Source organism: Anopheles gambiae, chromosome 3 (genome assembly GCF_943734735.2).
Source record: "Anopheles gambiae chromosome 3, idAnoGambNW_F1_1, whole genome shotgun sequence".
NCBI classification, from domain to species: Eukaryota; Metazoa; Arthropoda; class Insecta; order Diptera; family Culicidae; genus Anopheles; species Anopheles gambiae.
In genome coordinates, this window is record NC_064602.1 from 73,987,846 (window position 1) to 74,006,375 (window position 18,530).

General features: G+C 48.9%; 2 protein-coding genes across 8 annotated transcripts; one reads left to right on the forward strand and one right to left on the reverse strand.

Annotated features, from left to right (window-relative positions):
- Window positions 1-1,187: 1,187 nt before the first annotated feature.
- Window positions 1,188-5,466, reverse strand: LOC1270844 (probable ATP-dependent RNA helicase DDX27). The gene is made up of 2 exons (XM_061661477.1): window positions 4,200-5,466; window positions 1,188-3,942 (listed from the first exon to the last, which is right to left on the reverse strand). Exons 1-2 carry the CDS (start codon window positions 5,289-5,291, stop codon window positions 2,341-2,343), a joined length of 2,694 nt encoding a protein of 897 aa, XP_061517461.1. The 5' UTR covers window positions 5,292-5,466; the 3' UTR covers window positions 1,188-2,340.
- Window positions 5,467-5,948: 482 nt separating this feature from the next.
- Window positions 5,949-17,028, forward strand: LOC1270842 (uncharacterized). 7 transcript variants are annotated; one of them, XM_061656908.1, is made up of 5 exons: window positions 5,949-6,095; window positions 8,945-9,507; window positions 9,613-9,768; window positions 11,115-15,002; window positions 15,516-17,028. In XM_061656908.1, the coding sequence occupies exons 2-5, from the start codon at window positions 9,252-9,254 to the stop codon at window positions 15,533-15,535; spliced, it is 4,320 nt and encodes a 1,439-aa protein (XP_061512892.1). In that variant the 5' UTR covers window positions 5,949-6,095; window positions 8,945-9,251; the 3' UTR covers window positions 15,536-17,028. The 7 variants fall into 7 exon arrangements, with proteins under 7 accessions (XP_061512892.1, XP_061512886.1, XP_061512887.1 ...); XM_061656902.1 differs by having other exon boundaries at window positions 16,079-17,028; XM_061656903.1 differs by having other exon boundaries at window positions 5,987-6,095; window positions 8,949-9,507; window positions 16,079-17,028.
- The last annotated feature ends 1,502 nt before the right edge of the window (window positions 17,029-18,530 follow it).

The window sequence follows — 18,530 nt, forward strand, 5'->3', positions numbered from 1 at the left end:
CTCTTTTTAGTTGTCTAAGCAATTATGTTGTGTGCTTGTGTGTGTGCGTTGGTTTTGTGGTATTTTTTGTTCGATTAATGTACATTTTGTATTTAAGATTTGTCTAGTTTTGTTTTTTTTTTATTACCACAACAGAAACCAACCCTCCAAGCGCAACACGGGATTGCACGGTTAAAGTGCAATTTTGTAGGGACTTTTTTGATCTAACAATTATGCTTGATTGTCTCTGTCCATTTCCATTGGACAAAGGCACAGCACGACGCGCTTGAGACGGGCACAATGTGAAGTTCCCCTTTCGTGCGTGTGTGTGCGTGTGTGTATAGCACAAACTGATGCTATGGTTCAAAGGAGTTTTCTTTTCTCTGCAACGAGAATGTTTAAAAATTTAACAAATTCAAAAACAGAGCAAAATACAGCTCGAAACTAAAGCCCTACCCTGTTCCCCATAAAGAATGTGTACATAGAACAAGAAGGATGGGCAGAGGGATGCTAGTTGCTGGTAGTTTGGCACACGGCGGAAAAGAAATGTAATCATGAAATCGTGTACCTGAAACATTCAGCGAACTAGGACAGTTGTTAGTAGTAGGTAGTGTGCACAGTGCGTGAACAGCACAAGATGGAGAGCAAGGAGAGGAAGGACATAGCAAGAAGAGCATGGCGTACAGGGCACCGTTGACCGCAGTTCTTTCTCCTTCAGTCGATTAGATTAGTGCAAAAAGAGGTTTGGTTTCATCATGAAAGCTTATGTCACTCTCCCGCTCCTCCTTATACACACACGTGGTCGGTCGGTGACGGACGCTACTAAAGGTGCGTCAGAGGCTACAACCAGAGGGAACGTACCGTAACCACCCCAAAACAAACAAAAGAAGGACGCAAATAGTTTTTGTTTAATTATTAAGCGTTTGATTTTAGCGTTGTATATTTTTTTAAACTGTATTACAGGGTTTCCCACGATTTATTGGTTGATTCCCATCAATTTTTGGTAGGTTCCCATATTTTTTTTGGTGCGTTCCCACGATTTTTTGGTCGTTTCCCAGAATTTTTTGGTCCAATTGTATTGATATCCAATCGGAAAATACCAATACATTATGGGAACGAACCAAAAATCTATGGGATACGACCAAAAAATCGTGGGAACGCACCAAAAAATCATGGGAACTGACCAATAAATCGTGGAAAACCCTGTATTTTTATATCCTGCGCGCGCTGCGCTCGTGTTGGCGCGCAAAAACGTTGCGCAACGCAGGTGTAACTTTGGTGAAGGAACAAACACAAACACATTACACATTAAACGTAAGGATGGTAATGTTCTATGTTATTATTGTCTAAAGAAATAGACTAGGTAAAACAAAACTCCTATTGCAAGCAACACAAAACATATATTACTATTAAAACGCTCTCGCTATATTCTAACTAAAACGGTTTAAGCGTGGTTGAGCGTCCCTTTACCTTCACCCTCTCCCCCTCCCCTCTTCAACATACGCACTGGAGCACAGTTAGTGTTACAGACGTTACTCATTTGATTTTAACGCTCTCCAACACAGGGATAGGCGTTTACACACCGCTCCTATGCTATGATATAATACCGTGCGTTGCGTGTTTGCATTTGAAAAAAAGGAGAACGTTAAATGCTCTAATACTAACTAACCTTCCCAAAGTAGGAAGAGGTTGTTTGCTTTAAGAAATGTATGATTCGTTGTAAACAAAAAAGAATGAAAAAGCTATCCAATTACCGTGTTTTGCGCGCATTCGTGTTTTCTTGTATTTTTGGGCAACTTCCCTTTGTTTGTATTTCGCCGGTTAACTACCGATAAAGAAAGTGATTCAAAATTCACCACCGGGTTGCTTTGTCCTGAGGTTCGGTGCGTCAAACAGAGGTAGTTTGATTTGATTAAAGTGCGCGAACACAACACACAGTGCGTTCCGCAAAATAGCAAGCAAGCAAGCAAGCAAATACAGTAGGAGGGGACAGGTGAAAAGTGCGTGCACACGGTTGTTAGTGTGTGAGGTGTGCTTTAACGTTACGCACTGATACGAAATAATCCAATTCAGGTAATAGGATGTAATATGTGAGTATAAAGAAACAAAAAAAAAAGGTTGAGTAAGAGTTAATCGCTAAGAACACAAACACACTGTATTCTCCCGTTTGAAGTCAAATATACGGTCTTATGAGAATTTAACGCATGGTTTAACTCGAAGCGTGTAAGGATTTCTAATAAGAGAGGGGGGGAAATTTGGAAAGAAAAGGAAACGTATGTTTTTTTTGTGCTAATTATTTGTTTAGCAGTGTATATTTAGCGAAATTAGAACAGGATACAATTAATCTTTCTTTTACTACACTCACTTCCGTTTGCCTTTGAAACCACCACCACCACCGCCTTTCCCTTTGAAGCCACCACCACCTCCACCCTTTCCTTTGAAGCCACCGCCGCCACCACCATCGGTCGGTTTCCTTCTCGGCGCTTTCTGTCCGAAAGATTTGCCCTTGGTCTGCTTGTTCAGCCCGTGCTTGTTGCGTAGCTTTTCCGTGCTCATCTTCATGCCGCTCTGCTTGCGCTTGTCCAGCTTGTCCATGCGCTGCTTCTTGGTCGCATCGTATCGCAACTTCTTCACGTTCTTGCTGCCCACATCGGTCAGGTCGTGCTCGAAGCGCGAGAAGTTCTTGCTGCGCTTCTTGTTACTCTTTCCACCAGCACGCCCATCAGCCGGCCCGTTGCCATGCTCCTCTTCCGCTGCGTTCACGCGCCCCGGACGGTTGCGTATCTTGGCCAGCTTGGCCTGCACCATCGACACCTTGCGCACCTCCTCGAGCGCTCGCTCGCGTGCCAACTGTTTCGCTGTCTTGTTTGCGTCCGCGTTCGCATCGGTCTTAGATTTCTTCTTGCTATTAACAGCACCACCACCAGCAGCCGCTTTCTGCTGCTTCCTCTTCTCCTCGTGGTACCGTACCGGGTCGAAATCTTCCTCATCGTCGTCATCGCGGCGCTTCCGCTTCTTGGCCGCCTTCTTTTTCTCGCCCTGCTCCTCACCCGCCAGCCGGTTCTTTTCCTCCCGCCGCTCGTGCTGCGTCTGGAACCACTCCCTCGGCGGCGGAATGTCCTGTTTCGCCGCCTTGCCCGCGTTACCGAGCAACTTCCGCTCGGCACTGGTCAGCTGCTGCTCCGTCTGGCGCAGCAACTTTTCCGCCCGCTCCTCCGCCAGCACGCGATCGATTTCCGGCTCGAGGGCGGCCACCTTGTTCCGGTACTTCTCGATAATGTCCAGCGGGATGATGCGGTTCTTCACCGAGCTGACCGCGTTCTTCACGATTTCCTTCACGATTTTGCGCTCCTGCTCGCCGGCCAGCGACACCGACACGCCCGCCTTCCCGGCACGGGCGGTACGGCCGACCCGATGGATGTAGTGTTCCAGCGTGGCCGGCATGACGAAGTTGATGACCGTCTTGACGGTGCTAATGTCCAGGCCGCGGGCCGCCACGTCGGTCGCGATCAGTATGTCCACCTGCTCGTCCTTGAACTCCTTCAGCGACTCGAGCCGCTGCGCCTGGGTCAGGTCGCCGTGCAGCTCGCCCGTCTTGACGCCGAGCAGCCCGAGCAGTATGCGCAATCGGTGGGCAGTGCGCTTCGTCTGCACAAACACCATGCAGTGGTCGTGGAAGGTACGGCACACCAGCGCGGCCAGTATCGCTTCCCGGTCCGCTTCCCGGCCCTCGCGTATGCGGATAAACTCCTGCCGCAGGTTGAACGCGACCGTCTGGTTGTTGTTGACGAAGATTTTGACCGGCTTCTTGAGCGAAACGGCCGCCAAATCTTTCACCTCCTCCGTCATGGTGGCCGAGAACAGCATCGTTTGGCGCGTGGCCGAGCAGCTGCGTATAATTTCCTTCATCTGTTCCGCGAAGTACTCGTCCAGCATACGGTCAGCTTCGTCGAGAATCAGGATCTGGGAAAATGATGGAGAAGGAAAACGAGTTAACAAATGCATTCTTCGGCATGGGAGGTTCGGACTTTTCTGCATAATTTTCAGAAGATAGAAAAACGATCGCTCGGCAATCGATTTTCCACCCTACCTGTGTATCGTCTTTAACCACCGCTTTGGGGCGTAAGTTATTTCAGAGCGCAAGGAAAAATGTTCATCAAGAGAAAGTGTTGCCACGGTCAACAACAAAGCATGCTACGCATCGCGTTTACTGCACGTACCTCAATGGAATCCAGCGAAAAGCTCGGCGTATTCTTGATGTGATCGATCAGCCGACCCGGCGTCGCTATCACGACGTCCGGGTTTTTGCGCAGCACCGCTTCCTGCGCCTTCACGTCCAGCCCACCGATCGCAATGCCGACGTCCACGTTGGTAAACTGTGTTAGCTGTTTCGCTACCTGGTACACCTGCGCGCCCAGTTCACGGGTCGGCACCAGGACCAGCACGCGCGTCACCGCCTGCGCCACGTTCGGTTTGTACAGCAGACGCTCGATCGTGGGCAGCATGTAGGCTGCCGTCTTGCCCGTACCGGTGGCCGCACACCCACAGATGTCCCGACCCATCAGCGCGATTGGTATGGTCGATGCCTGGATCGGGGTAGGGTAGATGTAGCCAAGCGCCCCGATCGCTTTCATGAGCGGCCGGGACAGATCCATCTGGTAGAACGATTGGATCTCGCCGTTCGCATTTTCCTCTATCTCCTCGAAGTAGTCCTCCTTCGTCCCGTCCTCCGTGTCCTCCTTCACCTCGACCGTCGGGCCACCGTTTTCCGCTTCGGTTAGTTTTTTGCCCTTGCGCTCCTTCACCCGCATGTAATCGTGCTTCAGCTCGTCGTCGGACAGATCCACCTCCTCGTTGTACGCCCGATTGCCCTCCTCGTCTTCCTCCTCATCGTCGTCCTTCAGCGCGTCCGCATTCTCCTTCGTACGGTCCCGTATGACGTTGGCAATCTTGTCGTTCACCTCGCCACGGTTCTTCCGCTTGACAAACTTCATCAAATCGTCCCAGGTGTCGTGGTTGTACTCCTTCACCGACGACACAAACTGGAAGCCACCGTCGAAATCGGTCAGCTTTTGATTTTTCTGCTTGGTCGGTTGGTATTCGATCTCCGTTTCCGACTCCTCGGATAAGTCCTCCACCTCCGCATCGTCCTCGAGGGTTTTCATGAAATCCAGCTGGTGGGTTAGCTTTTCAGATTCGACTACACCATTCTCACCATTTACAGCGTCATCCGTTGCTGCACCGGCTGCAGCAGCCGTGGCGCCATTGGCTTTATTTTTCTCGGCCACTTTTTGTTTTTTATCTTTCTTCATGTTTGTTGTGGCTTTTTCGGCGTGGGAAACGGGAAAATTGGAAACGAAATAGAACACGCGTGGTTTTCCGTGAGTAGCGATAGGGTCCGGGCCGCACGCACGTGTGTTTATTTACAAAACCGCGTTGCTTTCGCTGTCAAATTTGTGACATGTCATGTACAGTTTCGAATGAAGCAATATAAACATAGCGTGGGAAGAATTAAAAGAATTCGAGCAAAAAGCCGGATCGTATGGCCGTTTCATTGAAAGTATACAATTTGACTGATTAAAAGTAACAAGAATCAGTATAGAAAAAGTGTTATAGTATCAAAAACATACTTCAAAACACAAACATTTCAAAATCAAATCCATATTTTCATTCGAGCAGTTCGTTTTCGTCGTTCGACCGGTGCAAGAAAATCGAATCAGCCAAATATTTGTCAAGCAAACCGGTTATAAACCGGGAACGGTGGCGGTTTGCATTCAAATTTGTAGATGCATTTTACCCATATTTTATCCCATATTCCTTGCCTAGTAAAGCATCTGATAATAATTTCGATAAACTCGCCCCACAAATTGCATTGAAATTAATGTAGAACTTTGTATAAATGAAAAATGCAGTCCCAAAAAGTAAACAGCACCTGCACGGCAAATGTCAATTTCGAAACGGTAACTGTCAAAAAGGTGAGGGCATTTTTGACAATCCGTGCTCGGCTACCGAAAAATAAAAAGAAAAGATTGCTCGTGTGTAAGTGGAATTGCCTTCTTGTCTGTGCGATTGGTCGTGAACGAAAATTGGAATTTTCACATCGCGAAAGTGTAAAGGTAAACGATTTGCTACCGTAAAACGATGCGCACGGTGCGGCCGGATCGGGTGCGATAGTTGGTGGGTTCGTTCGTGCGAAGGAAAAGGCTAAATTCAGCCCAAAATGGTTGCATCCATCAGGTGAAGTGTGGTGTGGCGGAGGGGTGGGTGCCTGACTCTGTGTGTTCCCTAGCACAGGAGAGGGAGTGTGTGTTCGGTGCGAACAAAATCGATGACCATCGCGTTCGCTTGAGTGCATCGCATCTTTGAGGTTGCGCTTTAGCGTAAATAAAATACAGCCAAACGAATATGGCCGTCTTGTACGCGGTGACCCATGGAAAGCAGGTTTCCTTTCGCGGTGGAATGTCTCGGTCCGGTCACGGACAGCCCAAGCCGGAAGTATAGCGCGTTTGTGTCGAGTTGTGGTCTAGAGTTGGTAAACTCTGCTCTTCCATCGTGTGTGTGGCAACAAATTAAACATCCGTACAAGCAAATGTTGTGCTTTGACACAAGTGTAAAGGCCTTTCTGTCCCGTAAATGATGTGCGGTTCCTATACAGCGCTTGGTATGGAACGGGGCTGTAATACAAGCGAATGGTGAACATACGAGAAGGAAACTACAAGCAAGGAATAACATCAACAACACAAGCAGCAGCAGCAGCAGTGTCTCACTCCTCGCTCTTTCTCTCTCTTGAATTCAACGGAAAAGTGGATCCGCGCTTACAAGTGTGCGAGTGAACCAGCGGGGTTTTTTTTCTTCTTCTGTGTTGTCTGGCTGCGCTCTGCGTCCATCTTTGTATCTGCATCCCGCTCGTACGCCAGCGGGAAGAAAGAGCAACAGAGCATGTGTGTGTGCGTGTGTGTGCGCGTGTTCTCCCGGCCGTTCGCAAGAGCGGTTTAGAAATGTGTGAATGCTTATGTGTGTTTGTGTGTGTGTATGTTGGTGTATGAAAGCAAAAGGAAATTACAAACCTCACGGCGACGGGAAGAAGACGATGACAAGGGTTGCCGTGTTTTTCAATGGCCGCATAAAAAGTGTTTGGGCCGTGTTTGGGAAAGGTGCATAAAAAGATGATGAAAGACCAGTGTTAGGTTAAATGATTTGTTGTTTAAATGGTTATAAATGTATCACAGTTGGCAAGGTAAACCATGTGCAATCGTGCTCGATACCACCGGGTCCGAACGATTTCTCTATCGCATCGATTTTGTGTGTGTAGCAAAGATTACATTACCTTCGGACACACATACACGCACACACATTCACACAACAGAGAAAGGCAAACAAACACACACATACACAATAATGCGCACACGACGCGACAACGGTTTCTTAAGCAGCAGTCCGTGCTAAAGCGAAGGGCAAGGCGAAGGGGTGTGTGTGTGTGTTTGGAAGGGAAAGAAGAAAACGTTTACAATTGCAGGCGAATCCACTGCTGGGTTTGCTTTGCCCGTCGCTTTTGGTAGAGTTTTCCGCGACATTGGAAGTCGTTGGCAGAGAAGAGCAGATGAAAAAACAGGTTGGAAGGGAAAAGTAATCAGATGAGACGATGCTCTTTTCTTGGCGTGTTACTCTTCGCGATGTAATAGAGCAGAAATGCACCGAAAAGTGCGCTTGTATGTGTGTGCGCATATGTTTGCCAGTGATGTTCATTGTGACGAGTGTGGTTTAATCGGAAACACTGCCTCAACTTCACACGGTATCCTCTTTTCTGCTATAAATATGTTTTATGCTGTGAGAAGTGTGCCCTATACCTCCCTACAAATGTTCGGTTGTTTGCGGTTTTCGCACCAAGCACGGTTTACAAGAAGGTGCTCGAATCGTGCACTTTTTGACGTAATCGAATGTTGTTTTTTTTAAACTAACCGTCGTCTGGGTATGCGCGCGCGTGTGTGTGCGTGTGTTTCTGTGTGTGACGGACTGTCAATAGCGTATCGGGTGTATGCGTGTGCCCCGTTTTCGCCCCTTCTTTATCAGTGTGTGGTGCTAGGTATGATTTAGTGCGGAAATAAGACTTTCTTAAACGTAATTATAACTTTCTGTTTGTTTTTCTCATTGGCATGGAGCAACAAAAAGTGGTGAATGGGTTGAATTGCACACGCATACGTAACGAGCCACCAAGGGGTTCAAGGATACCAGTACGAACGTTACGTGTGAACCCGTCTGACCCTTTTACGTTTTTTGAATGCGACAAAGCAGCGGAGTGAAAAAGAAGAATTTGAATTTGAAGTTGCTACGCCCGGTGTCCCCCAGCCACCCCTCCCGGGGTCCGGTTCTTAGGTTATTTTATGAGCCGTGTATTTCGGTGAAGGAAGAGCAGCCGAAAGCAAATGGTGCGATAATAGATCTGCCCAAAGCGGTCGCGCTCGAGTTACGCGTCGTCGCCCCCAGTGATGCGAGAAAGAGAGAGAAAGATGATGCTGTGTTTCGCATTCTTGCCGTCACGCTTGTGTGTGTGTGTCGGTGCGGGCTTCTTTTGACTTCGCGACTAAGTTTTTTCGTTTTTTTTTGTTGTTGTTGCATTCTTCTCCTTTTTCAACCGGGCCATCGGTTTGGGATGAGTTGCGAGATGGGATTTTTCTTTGGTACTTTGCCTCTCGCTCGCACGCACGTGTTTGGCTGCTGTAACTTCTGTCCATGCGTATTGCATTTTCGGAAAACGGTCGGTCCGCGAGAGAGTGAAATCGATAAAAAACATTGTGCCGATTTTGGGTGTCACCGTGCGGGTGGGGAATGGATGGAAGCATGAAGCCGTGAAAAAAGGTTGTCGGAATAATGGAACAAGTAGCAGCAAGTAGCGCCATATCCAGCGAGTGTGTGTTTTAATCTCTTTCCTCTTGCTTTGATTTGTTTACGCTCTCCCTCCATTTAGCAAGGCTAGAGCAATACAATTGGACAAAAGCGAAATGAAAATTATAACAGTGTGAAAAATGAGCTAATTTGAAGTGTAAGTGAGAGTGTGTGAGATGTTAAGTACCGTGCGTACTTTTCCACGTCCAGTATCGATGGTGTGTCCACCGTGAACGTTCTGCTGTATCTCTGTGTCTCGGGTTGTGCTACACACACACTCACGAATACTTCCAGCGGCAATCCGGGGTGCGTTGTGCTGCACTGTTCGCGGGGGCTGTACGGCAAAAACAACCAGTCAAACCGACCAGCTCCAACAACAACCAGCAGCCATGGGTAAACGGAATGCAGCTGCCGCAATAGTGGATGCCGACCGATTGCAACAGTTCGAGACGCCGCCGAAGCGCATGAAGCATGGCCCGTCGAACGCCGCGCCACCACCAGCCACTGCTGCTGCTGCTGCGCCTGCCCGCGAACCGTACTCGCCCAACATCAGTGTGAGTGAGTTCACGCTCAGCAAAGAGTTCGTCGATGGCACGAAGCTGATGGATCTGACGCTGAAACAGTGGCGCATCGGCAAACCAATCGGTGGGTAACAGCAGCGGCAACCATCATTTATAATCTCGTTTAGAATGTGTTGCTATAAATCTATCTTTTCATTTGTTTGTTTTTTTCTCTCCTCTTCCCGCGCAGGCAAGGGCAGCTTTGGGGAAATATTTCTCGCCTCGGACGATATCGATACACCGGTGACGAGCGAGAATGCAAAGTATGTGGTCAAAATTGAGCCGCACTCGAATGGGCCGCTGTTCGTCGAGATACACTGTTTGCTCAACACCGCCAAACCGACAGGTAGGTGTGGTAACTGAAAGGAAGAAGGGGGCGAACGCGTGGGGGGGGGGGGTAATGTGTGCAAATTTTCGAGCCGTGACCCAGACCCCCCCAGAGAGGGCCTGTATTGCGCTGCGTCAATCTGCGAGTGTGCACAGAGTAACGTGACGCACCCCCCGTTTTCAACCATTTTTTCAACTTCTTCCGCATCAGCGATGGGGAAGAGTTTGTAATTTCATACCGCCAGAATCGTTTCCTGTTGCACTTGCTAAGTTGCTCAGTAGAGAGTGACAGTTTGTTTATTTCGCGTAGCGTTTTTCCGCACGACAAACAAACGCGAGGATTTGATACGCGAGAAATGTAAATTGCATTTTGGCGTGCGCAACAATATATGTTTGCTGCAAATTTTATGTATGTGTATACCGTTACGTTGCCATTTTTTCTTCTATACGAGTGTGAGTGTGTATGTGTGCGTGTGTGTGGGCAATGCCGTAAATCTCTATTTAAAACCCTTCTGTAAACAAACGTACAAACACCCAGACGATATGAACGCCCCTGTAACGCAATGAAGCGTACGATGCCGAGAGGGCGCTGTCAAGTGAATCAGCTGTTTGTAAACAGACGGCTCCAGACCGGCAAACGGTCCTGCATTCGAGCAGTTCGAGCAGTTTATTAGACGGTGAGCGCACACACACACATACACACAAGCGCACACAGCGCGTGTGCTTTGTTTTGGATGCATTTGCACATCATCAGCCAGCATTATTTTGTGTTTGTGTTGTTTAGTTCACTTAGTGTGATTCAAAATCGTAAACAAATGAGTAATCGTTTTGTTTATCATATTGTATGATGTTCTATACATGTTAGTCCTTTCCAAGTCACTTTCGAATGTAAACATTGTTATTCACCTGGTGCAAAATGTTATTCCATATCGATCTGACATTTCATTTCTATGATTTTCTAATATTTTTTTTTAGTTTCTTCAGCATGATTTTCAACACTGCTCAGCCCGTTGGTACTACCATCGTTTTTTTTTCAACGGGGTTTGAAGCCTGATCGCATCACTCGTTGACAGTTGTAGTGTTGAAAATCATACTGAAGAAATTAAAAATTATTATGATGCAAATGAAATGTCCACATCATAGTGATTATGCACGCGGTGAAAAACATTGTCTACATACAGTGACTTGGAAAACCTTGAAACTTCATTTTGTTCAATTATAATTTGAAATGCTTCATTAGGGATTTTGTTAAGGGTTTTTTTTAAGTTTCGTTTTTAAACTACACACACACAAATGTAGACTGAAGCATTGAACATTTTGATTTGTTGTTGTTAATTACCCCTCTTCTGTAATGTTTACTTGTAGAAACCTGTATTATACCGCCGGGCATGCCGGAGTACATCGCGTCCGGGTCGCACATGTTCGAGAACGAGCGGTACCGCTTTCTCATCCTCAAGCGCTACCAGCGCGATCTGCACTCGCTGATCAAGAACAAGCGGGTCAACCCGACGAGCATTCCTGTGATCGCCTGCCAAATACTGGATGTGCTGGAGCATCTGCACGACCAGGGCTACGTGCATTCGGACATTAAGGCAGAGAATCTAATGATCGGCACGGTGGAGACTGACCGAAAGGACGCAAGCGTTCGGTTGTCGAACGGCAGTCACCACCAGAACGGGCACGATCACCACCGACCGAACGGTGTTACACTGCCACCGGAAGGGGGAAGGGTAGGTCGGGGACGGGGTAAGAAAGCTGCTGCAGAGGTACCGGTGGCGGTTAACGGGACAGCACATCCGCCGGAAAACGGACTGTACTACCACCAGGAGCAGGAGATGTGTACACGTACGCGCAATCTTCGCCCGCTGAAAACGGTCACGTACCGCGATCTGAGCGACGAGGACGAACGGGGTGGCGGTGCCCGTTCGAAGGCAGCAGGTAGCTTACCGAAGCGACGGGGCCGAAAGCGCAACAACGATGCGTCGTTCAGCTGTTCAATCTCACCGCGCCGGTCAGGGTATGAGGAGCTGAAGGCAGCGACCGAGGAAGCGCACCGGCAAGAGCTGAAGCGTAATTCGCTGCCGAAGGTGGACGAGCAGCAGCAGCAGCAGCGGCAGCAGCAGGGGCCGGAGGAAGAGCGCATACATCTGATCGATTTTGGTCTGGCGTCCAAGTTTGTCGATTCGAACGGGCAGCATCGGCCGTTCTGCATGGATCAGCGGCGGGCGCACGACGGCACGCTGGAATTTACGTCGCGCGACGCACACATGGGTGCGCATGCCCGCCGCAGCGATCTGGAGTGTCTCGGGTACAATCTCGTGTACTGGAGCCGCGGGTTTCTGCCGTGGAAGGACGAGAAGCTGCTCAACCAGCCAGAGCAGGTGCACCGGATGAAGGAGTACTTCATGGCGGACGTGCGGGAGATGCTGCGGCTAATCTACGGCGACGACTGCCCGGCGTATCTGGGCGAATTTCTCGCCTACGTCGGCAATCTGACGTACGACGAGCGGCCCGACTACCAGTACTGCAAATCACTGTTCTACAAGGAGCTGAAGCGGCTGGGCAGCCCGGTAAGCCGGCACCAGCCGCTGCGCCTGGACGTAGAGGCCATCGTGCAGCTGAGCGAACCGCTGACGGCACAGGACGAGGCGGAAATCACGAACAAAATCAACCATGTCAAGTCGCTGATGAAGATGGGCGCACTGATACCGTACCGGGAGAGCATGCTGCACAGCAAGGCCTCCTCGCCGAAGAACCTTCGCTCGAAGCGGGGCGATGCGAACGGTCGAAACGCGCAGTCGTTGACGGTAACGGACGGTGCGGCCGCAACGCCTACCACGCAGCCCGTACCGAGCGCCGTCTGTACGCGCAAGAAGGAGAAGCAATTTTCCTGCGCGGACATTTTCGCCACCGACGCGGACCAGATTGCGCGCGACCGGGTGGAGAAGGAGTTTGAGCGAGCCGAGCAGATGGAGGAAACCGTCATTCGCTACTCGGGCAAGCCGACGTACGCCATACAGGAGCTGCTGGAGCGCAAATCGCGCGGCTACAGCCTGGGCAGCGGGCTGGAGTACACGGAGAGCGAGGGCTACATCAAGGGGTACACGAAACCGATGATGGACATACTGCGCAAGCGGCAGTCGCAGCTGTTCCGCCAGATTGAGGAAATGAATTCTGCGGGCAAGAATAAAAAGGAGGCGGCGAGTGACGGCGATGGTAACACTGCTCCCATGGAGCAAGAGGGTGGTGATGAAGAAGAAGATGAGGAGGATGACGAGGAGGAGGAGGAGGACGAGGAGGAGGTAGAGGAGGATGAAGAGATGGAAGCTGCTCCGGATAACGAGCTAGAGAATGAGGAGGATGAGGAGGAGGAGGTCAAGCTATCAAAGTATGAGCAGGACGACGATTACGAGCAAGCGGCGGAAGATGAGGACGAGGATGACTCCGTTGAAGATGATGACGATGAGGAGGAAGTCGCCAGCGAAGAGGAGGAAGCCGAAGAAGAATCCGTAGAAGAGGACGACGAGGAAGAGGACGATGAGGAAGCGGTGGAGGAGGACGAAGAGGAGGAGGCAGAGGGAGGAGCGGTCGTACAGAACGGCTACGAGTCGCGGGGATCGTACCGGCGCAAGAAGGAGAGCAAAGGGCGCAAAAAAGAAGACACGGACAGTGACTTCATCAACGATGGTGGCTGTGAGGAGGAGGAAGAGGAGGAGGAGGAGGAGGATGGAGCTGAAACGGACGCATGCAATCTTCCCGACGCAGATGAGCAAGCGGTTGATGATGCAGAGGAAGAGGAAGCGAACGATGACGATCAGCAGGACAGCGACTTTAACGATCAGGAAAGCACTGCTACCGAAAGTGACGTGATCATCGTGCCGGTAAAGCGACGCCCTGGTCGAAAGCGCAAGGAACCGCCACAACCACAGGCGGTGCACAACGACAGCAGGGACGACAGGGGAGGCATCGTAACAGGCAGGCGAAAGGTAGGGCGCCCGAGAAAGCATAGCAGCAGCAAAAACACCGACATCCATGACCACCGCGAGGAGGAGGCAAGCGATAGCAGCAGAGCGAAAGTGGCCACCGGTAGCAGCAGCACCAGCAGCAAGCAGCGATCTGACCATCGCAAAAAGGAGCGAAAGGAGCGGCGGCGGCAGAAGCGGCGTGAGGTGCTGGACGATGGCGAGGGTGATAATGCGCGCCTGTTCGGTGACCACCAGCGGGAGGACGAGGTGGAGGAGGCGGTGGACGGGCGGGAAGCGGTCCGAAAGCAAACGCATCACCCGTACAACAACAACAACCACTGCAACAGCAAGGCGTACTATGGCGATGTGGACGATTCATCGCACGATATGACACCGCCGACTGGGACCGGCGAGGACCTGAACGCTTCCAAGTATCGTTTCGTGAAGCGGCGCAAATCGGGCCTGCGGGAGCGCATCCGGCCGACCGATCGGGGCACCGACTATGCGGACAATCTGCAGCGAAAGCGTAAGGCCGCCCTGCAGAACAAGCAGCGGCGCGAGTCGGCCGCCCTGCACGGCGAGCTGGAGGACGAGGAGGGTGCCGATTCCGAGGCGCTGCTACCGTCACCGTCGGGCGTCGAGGACGATTCCTCGTGCAGCAGCAGTAGCAGCAGCAGTACCGGCACTAGTCACTCCGTCTCGTCGTCCTGCTCGGTCGGCAACCGGAGCAGCCGGGCCATATCGCACTCCTCGTCGGCGGCGTCGCTCGCTTCGTCCTCCTCGATCGTACCGGCACAGAAACGGCGCGGCCGGAAACGAAAGCAACCGCCGCCGCTGGTATCGTCGCGCGATAGTAGCGGGACCCGACAGTCGTCGACGGCCCAGTGTGCGATATCTTCCACCGTACGGTCCCGCCGGCAACCGACCGTAACGGATAGCGAAGCAACGGGCGGCCACTCGAACAATCGCTGGGGCCGTTCCAACTCGAACAGCAGCCAGTCGGCAGCGACGTCACGAGCTTCCTCCGTGTCCGCGTCAGCGAACGGTGCGAGTGAATACGCAGCGCAGCATCATCAGCAGTCACATCACCACCACCACCACCAGTTGGTCACCTTGCCCGAGCAGCAGGACGATTTTCTCGACGATGACGATGGAGACGACACGCGCGATGTGGACTATTCGCCCGTCTGCACGAGGCGAAGGCGCAAAGAGGCGGCAGGTGGCAATGGTACCGTTTCGCGCAAGCACGGCACGACGACGACCATACGCCGAAAGCATGATTCGAAAGGTATGTGTCGCGCACTTGCACATTTGAACGATAGTGGTGTGAAATTTGGTGTGAAACTTAGGAGTTTAGTGTAGGGATTAATTACTACTACTACTACTACCACCCATAGAATGGTTTTGTTTTTGGCACTTTGGTTTTAATTTCGATTTAATTACCATCCTTCCCAATCCCCTCGCGCTTATTAACAACGTTTCCGACTACCATTGAGCAATAACGAATGTTACACTACTCCAATTTTTATTCGTTTTTTTAATTATTAAAACTAAAATAATATTTAGTATTCCAAAAAAAAAACCCGATTAACCCTGTTAGATGATGGGTTGTTGTTGTTGATGTTGTTTACTTTATTAAAAAACAATTAACTATTTGCCTTCGATTGCTCGCTGATTTTGATAATCTCTTCTTATCTTTTCTTTTCATTTTTTCTCCCCAATGATGTTTCTTCGTCTTCGTTTTTTTTTATTTGATCGATTTCGATCGTTTTCGGTGTTGTTCAACTTTTTCAACCCCCAGGATCATTTTCACTGATCTAAAAAAAAAAAAAAGATTGTGTCCATGGTTCCCCTTTCATAATAGGGCGCGTTTAGGGGTGGCTTGTATTTCCCTACCCATTTGCTGCTCTACTGGTTCGGGCGATTCCTGGATGCTCTTTAACAAAAGAGAATAGTTTTATTTTTTGCTACAAAAAAAGAGGAAAAGGAATATCATGCAGCCTTTCGAACACTTGCAATAAAAAGCAAAAAAAAACACTGTGAATAGGAAAAGACTGTTTAAGCATTAATGAAAGCAACACAAATCTGATAGGATTAGGATTACTCTTAAAATCGTGTTAGAAAGCGTGTATCAGAATAGAGAGCGTTTATGTACTGTACTTGTAAATATTTTAGATAGAGTTTGTGAATACCTTTTGTGATGTTTGTTTTGTAGAAAATCAGATGACGAAGGAGATGTAAACGCTGCATTTGTTTGTGCAAAAAAAGAGAAAGTGCATTCGGGCACGTAATGTGTGTGTGTGCGTGTTTTGTCAAGACTTATAATTACATATACTCTCTTGTTATATGCAAATGTGTACACAGGTTTGGTTGGTAAGGGTCTAGGTACGGCACCGCCATCACCACCATCGCCAACACTACCACCTCTGCCACCGCCGCCGCTGGCAGCATCATCATCGTCGTCGTCGTCGTCGTCGTCGTCAGCAGTGAACGGTGGTGGCACTGGAGTCAATCTTCCGCCACTGTCGTCCATTTCACGCCGACTGGACAACACGATTCAACCACCACCACCTCCTCCAGTACCACCGGTAGCGGCTCTTATACAGCATCATCACCAGCAGCAGCAGCAGCATCAACGTGGCCGTCGGCCACAGCATCATCACATGGCGGCGTATCAAAACTATTACCGAGTGAACGATCAGCATCATCTTCCCTCGACGATGCTGGTGCGAACGTACAGCCGGGGATAGTTGCGACCGGGTCACGTGCGTAATCGGCGTGTCCTGGTGGAAAGGCGTCCGTGCTGCTCCAGCTGTTAGGGTTGTACAACACGTGCGGCTCGGCAATGTGTTGTAGTGTTTGTTTTGTAGATTGCAATGGAATTACTACAACGTATATGTACATTTCGGTGTAAATATTTAATTACATAGTTATTCACTTATCCTATTATCTGTAGAATGCTTATTAAATAATGATAAACATACGCCACATGTGCTAGGTATAAGAACATTAGTGCGTAAGGCTTCGGAAGGTAGGAAATAGCAGGAATAGTGCAAAGTGTCGGCAGAGATTTGTTTCAGTTTTTGTTTGCCTTTTTTGTGTGTGTATGCTGCCCCACTTTGTTTGGGAAGTGCTACCGCACTTGTTCCTCTCACCCTTTGCCTAACGTTTGCCTTCATTTTACAAGTAATTACAGCTCGCGGGGGGTCATTCGAGAGAGAGAATGTTTGTTTTTCCATCTGCTGCACCGTTCATTGTTTCCATTCCTGGTCGAACGGAAAAGAATAACGAGTTTGTGGTGTTTCATCGTCGATCACACACGATCTGTTTTTTGTGTCTACGTATGGCGGCATACCTTCGAGAGAATAGAGTTATTCAGTTGGCCAAGCCGAAGTTTAGTAGCAATTGGAATTCTGCAAAGGATTAGAGGAAACAGGTGTTCGTTTTTGTGCAAACCATCATCATGGGCAGAAATCACGTGACGTCATGATGCCTTACGTGCTAAATAGTCGAGCATTTTGTTCAGTTGTTTCGTTGGACAGGTTTAAATCACTATTGCCTTTCTGTTTTTATTTTGGTTGGTTTGTGCCAAAAGCGCATCCTCTCTCTCTCTCCGTTTGCTGTTGTGCGATTCGTTCAATGGTCGAGCAATTGATTGTCTATTGCTGCTTTTAAAAGAAATGCAAGAGAAAAAAAGAGAATAGCTGCATTATTCGTAGAAAATATCATCGCAATTTGAATGGAAATGCTCTAGAAAACGACAATTAATGAAGAAAATTCAGAAAAAAATCAGAATATAAGCGATGATATGAAGCACGTGAACGTGAAGAAGTTCCCAGTGATTGATTAAATAATCTTGTATGTGCAGTTAATAATTCAATCGATGTTGTTTATTAGTGCGTGTGTGCGTGTGTGTGGGGGGTGAGGTGTACAACAGAGCTCGGCAAATCTATTGACGACAATGTGCGTGGCGTCTTTTACTATCCTAAATAAGCATATACATGTTCCCATTTACAAGTATGCTAACAATCGTGGCAGAATAAAGATAAATTAAGCAAAGATTAAGGCGCTGCATCATCGGTCGGTCACCAGCAGCAGTGCAGTATCGCATTACTCGAAAATAATAGAAGAAGGCTGAGCATAACACACACACACGTGTTGCACCATTAGGCATGTTATTGGCAAATCAACAAAACATGCAAGATTCACACACACAAAACAAAATAAATAATCAATAGATGAACCCCACCATCTCTCTCTCACACACAGTCTGTGAATGACTAACTAATAGGGAAGGCGAGGCGTGGTAGAGAGCCCCAAGAGAGCCTAAGTAATAAACAAATCCATACGAACAAAAAAAACAGCAAATTCAGAAAGTATTCACCTTTATCTTTTTGCGATAAAAACCTTCTCCCCTATATATACCTATGCAGTAAACTGTTCTTGTGCGAACCATTATCGGTGGAATAATAATATTGCGCGTGCAATGCCAGAGCACAGGAAGCGCATCACGCCACGTGGCGGCTATTCGTTCTTTCGCAATCGAAAGGAAATGAAACCGTTGATATGAGAATGTTGTGCAAACATGAATACATTAAGTACGCGCGTAGTATATGATAACTAGTAAACAAGAGAGAAGACGAAGAAGAAGAAGAAGAAGAAGAAGTAGAATAAGACAGCTGAAGCTGAAAAGAATGCAGCAGTGGAATATGTGCGGTAATAGTAATAATCTGTATCGATGAATAAAAACAAACCACTACTACTTCGTAGCACCCCTCCCCTTCCCTTAGTATTGCGCGAATGTTTTACGAGAATA

Excerpts from the sequence above, each read along its gene's own strand:
- LOC1270844 (XM_061661477.1), bottom strand. The coding sequence starts at position 5,291 with ATGAAGAAAGATAAAAAACAAAAAGTGGCCGAGAAAAATAAAGCCAAT. Across the intron at positions 3,943-4,199 it reads TTTCGCTGGATTCCATTGAG|ATCCTGATTCTCGACGAAGC; the intron begins GTACGTGCAGTA and ends TCATTTTCCCAG.
- LOC1270842 (XM_061656902.1), top strand. The coding sequence starts at position 9,252 with ATGGGTAAACGGAATGCAGCTGCCGCAATAGTGGATGCCGACCGATTG. Across the intron at positions 9,769-11,114 it reads CAACACCGCCAAACCGACAG|AAACCTGTATTATACCGCCG; the intron begins GTAGGTGTGGTA and ends GTTTACTTGTAG. Across the intron at positions 15,003-16,078 it reads CCGAAAGCATGATTCGAAAG|GTTTGGTTGGTAAGGGTCTA; the intron begins GTATGTGTCGCG and ends ATGTGTACACAG.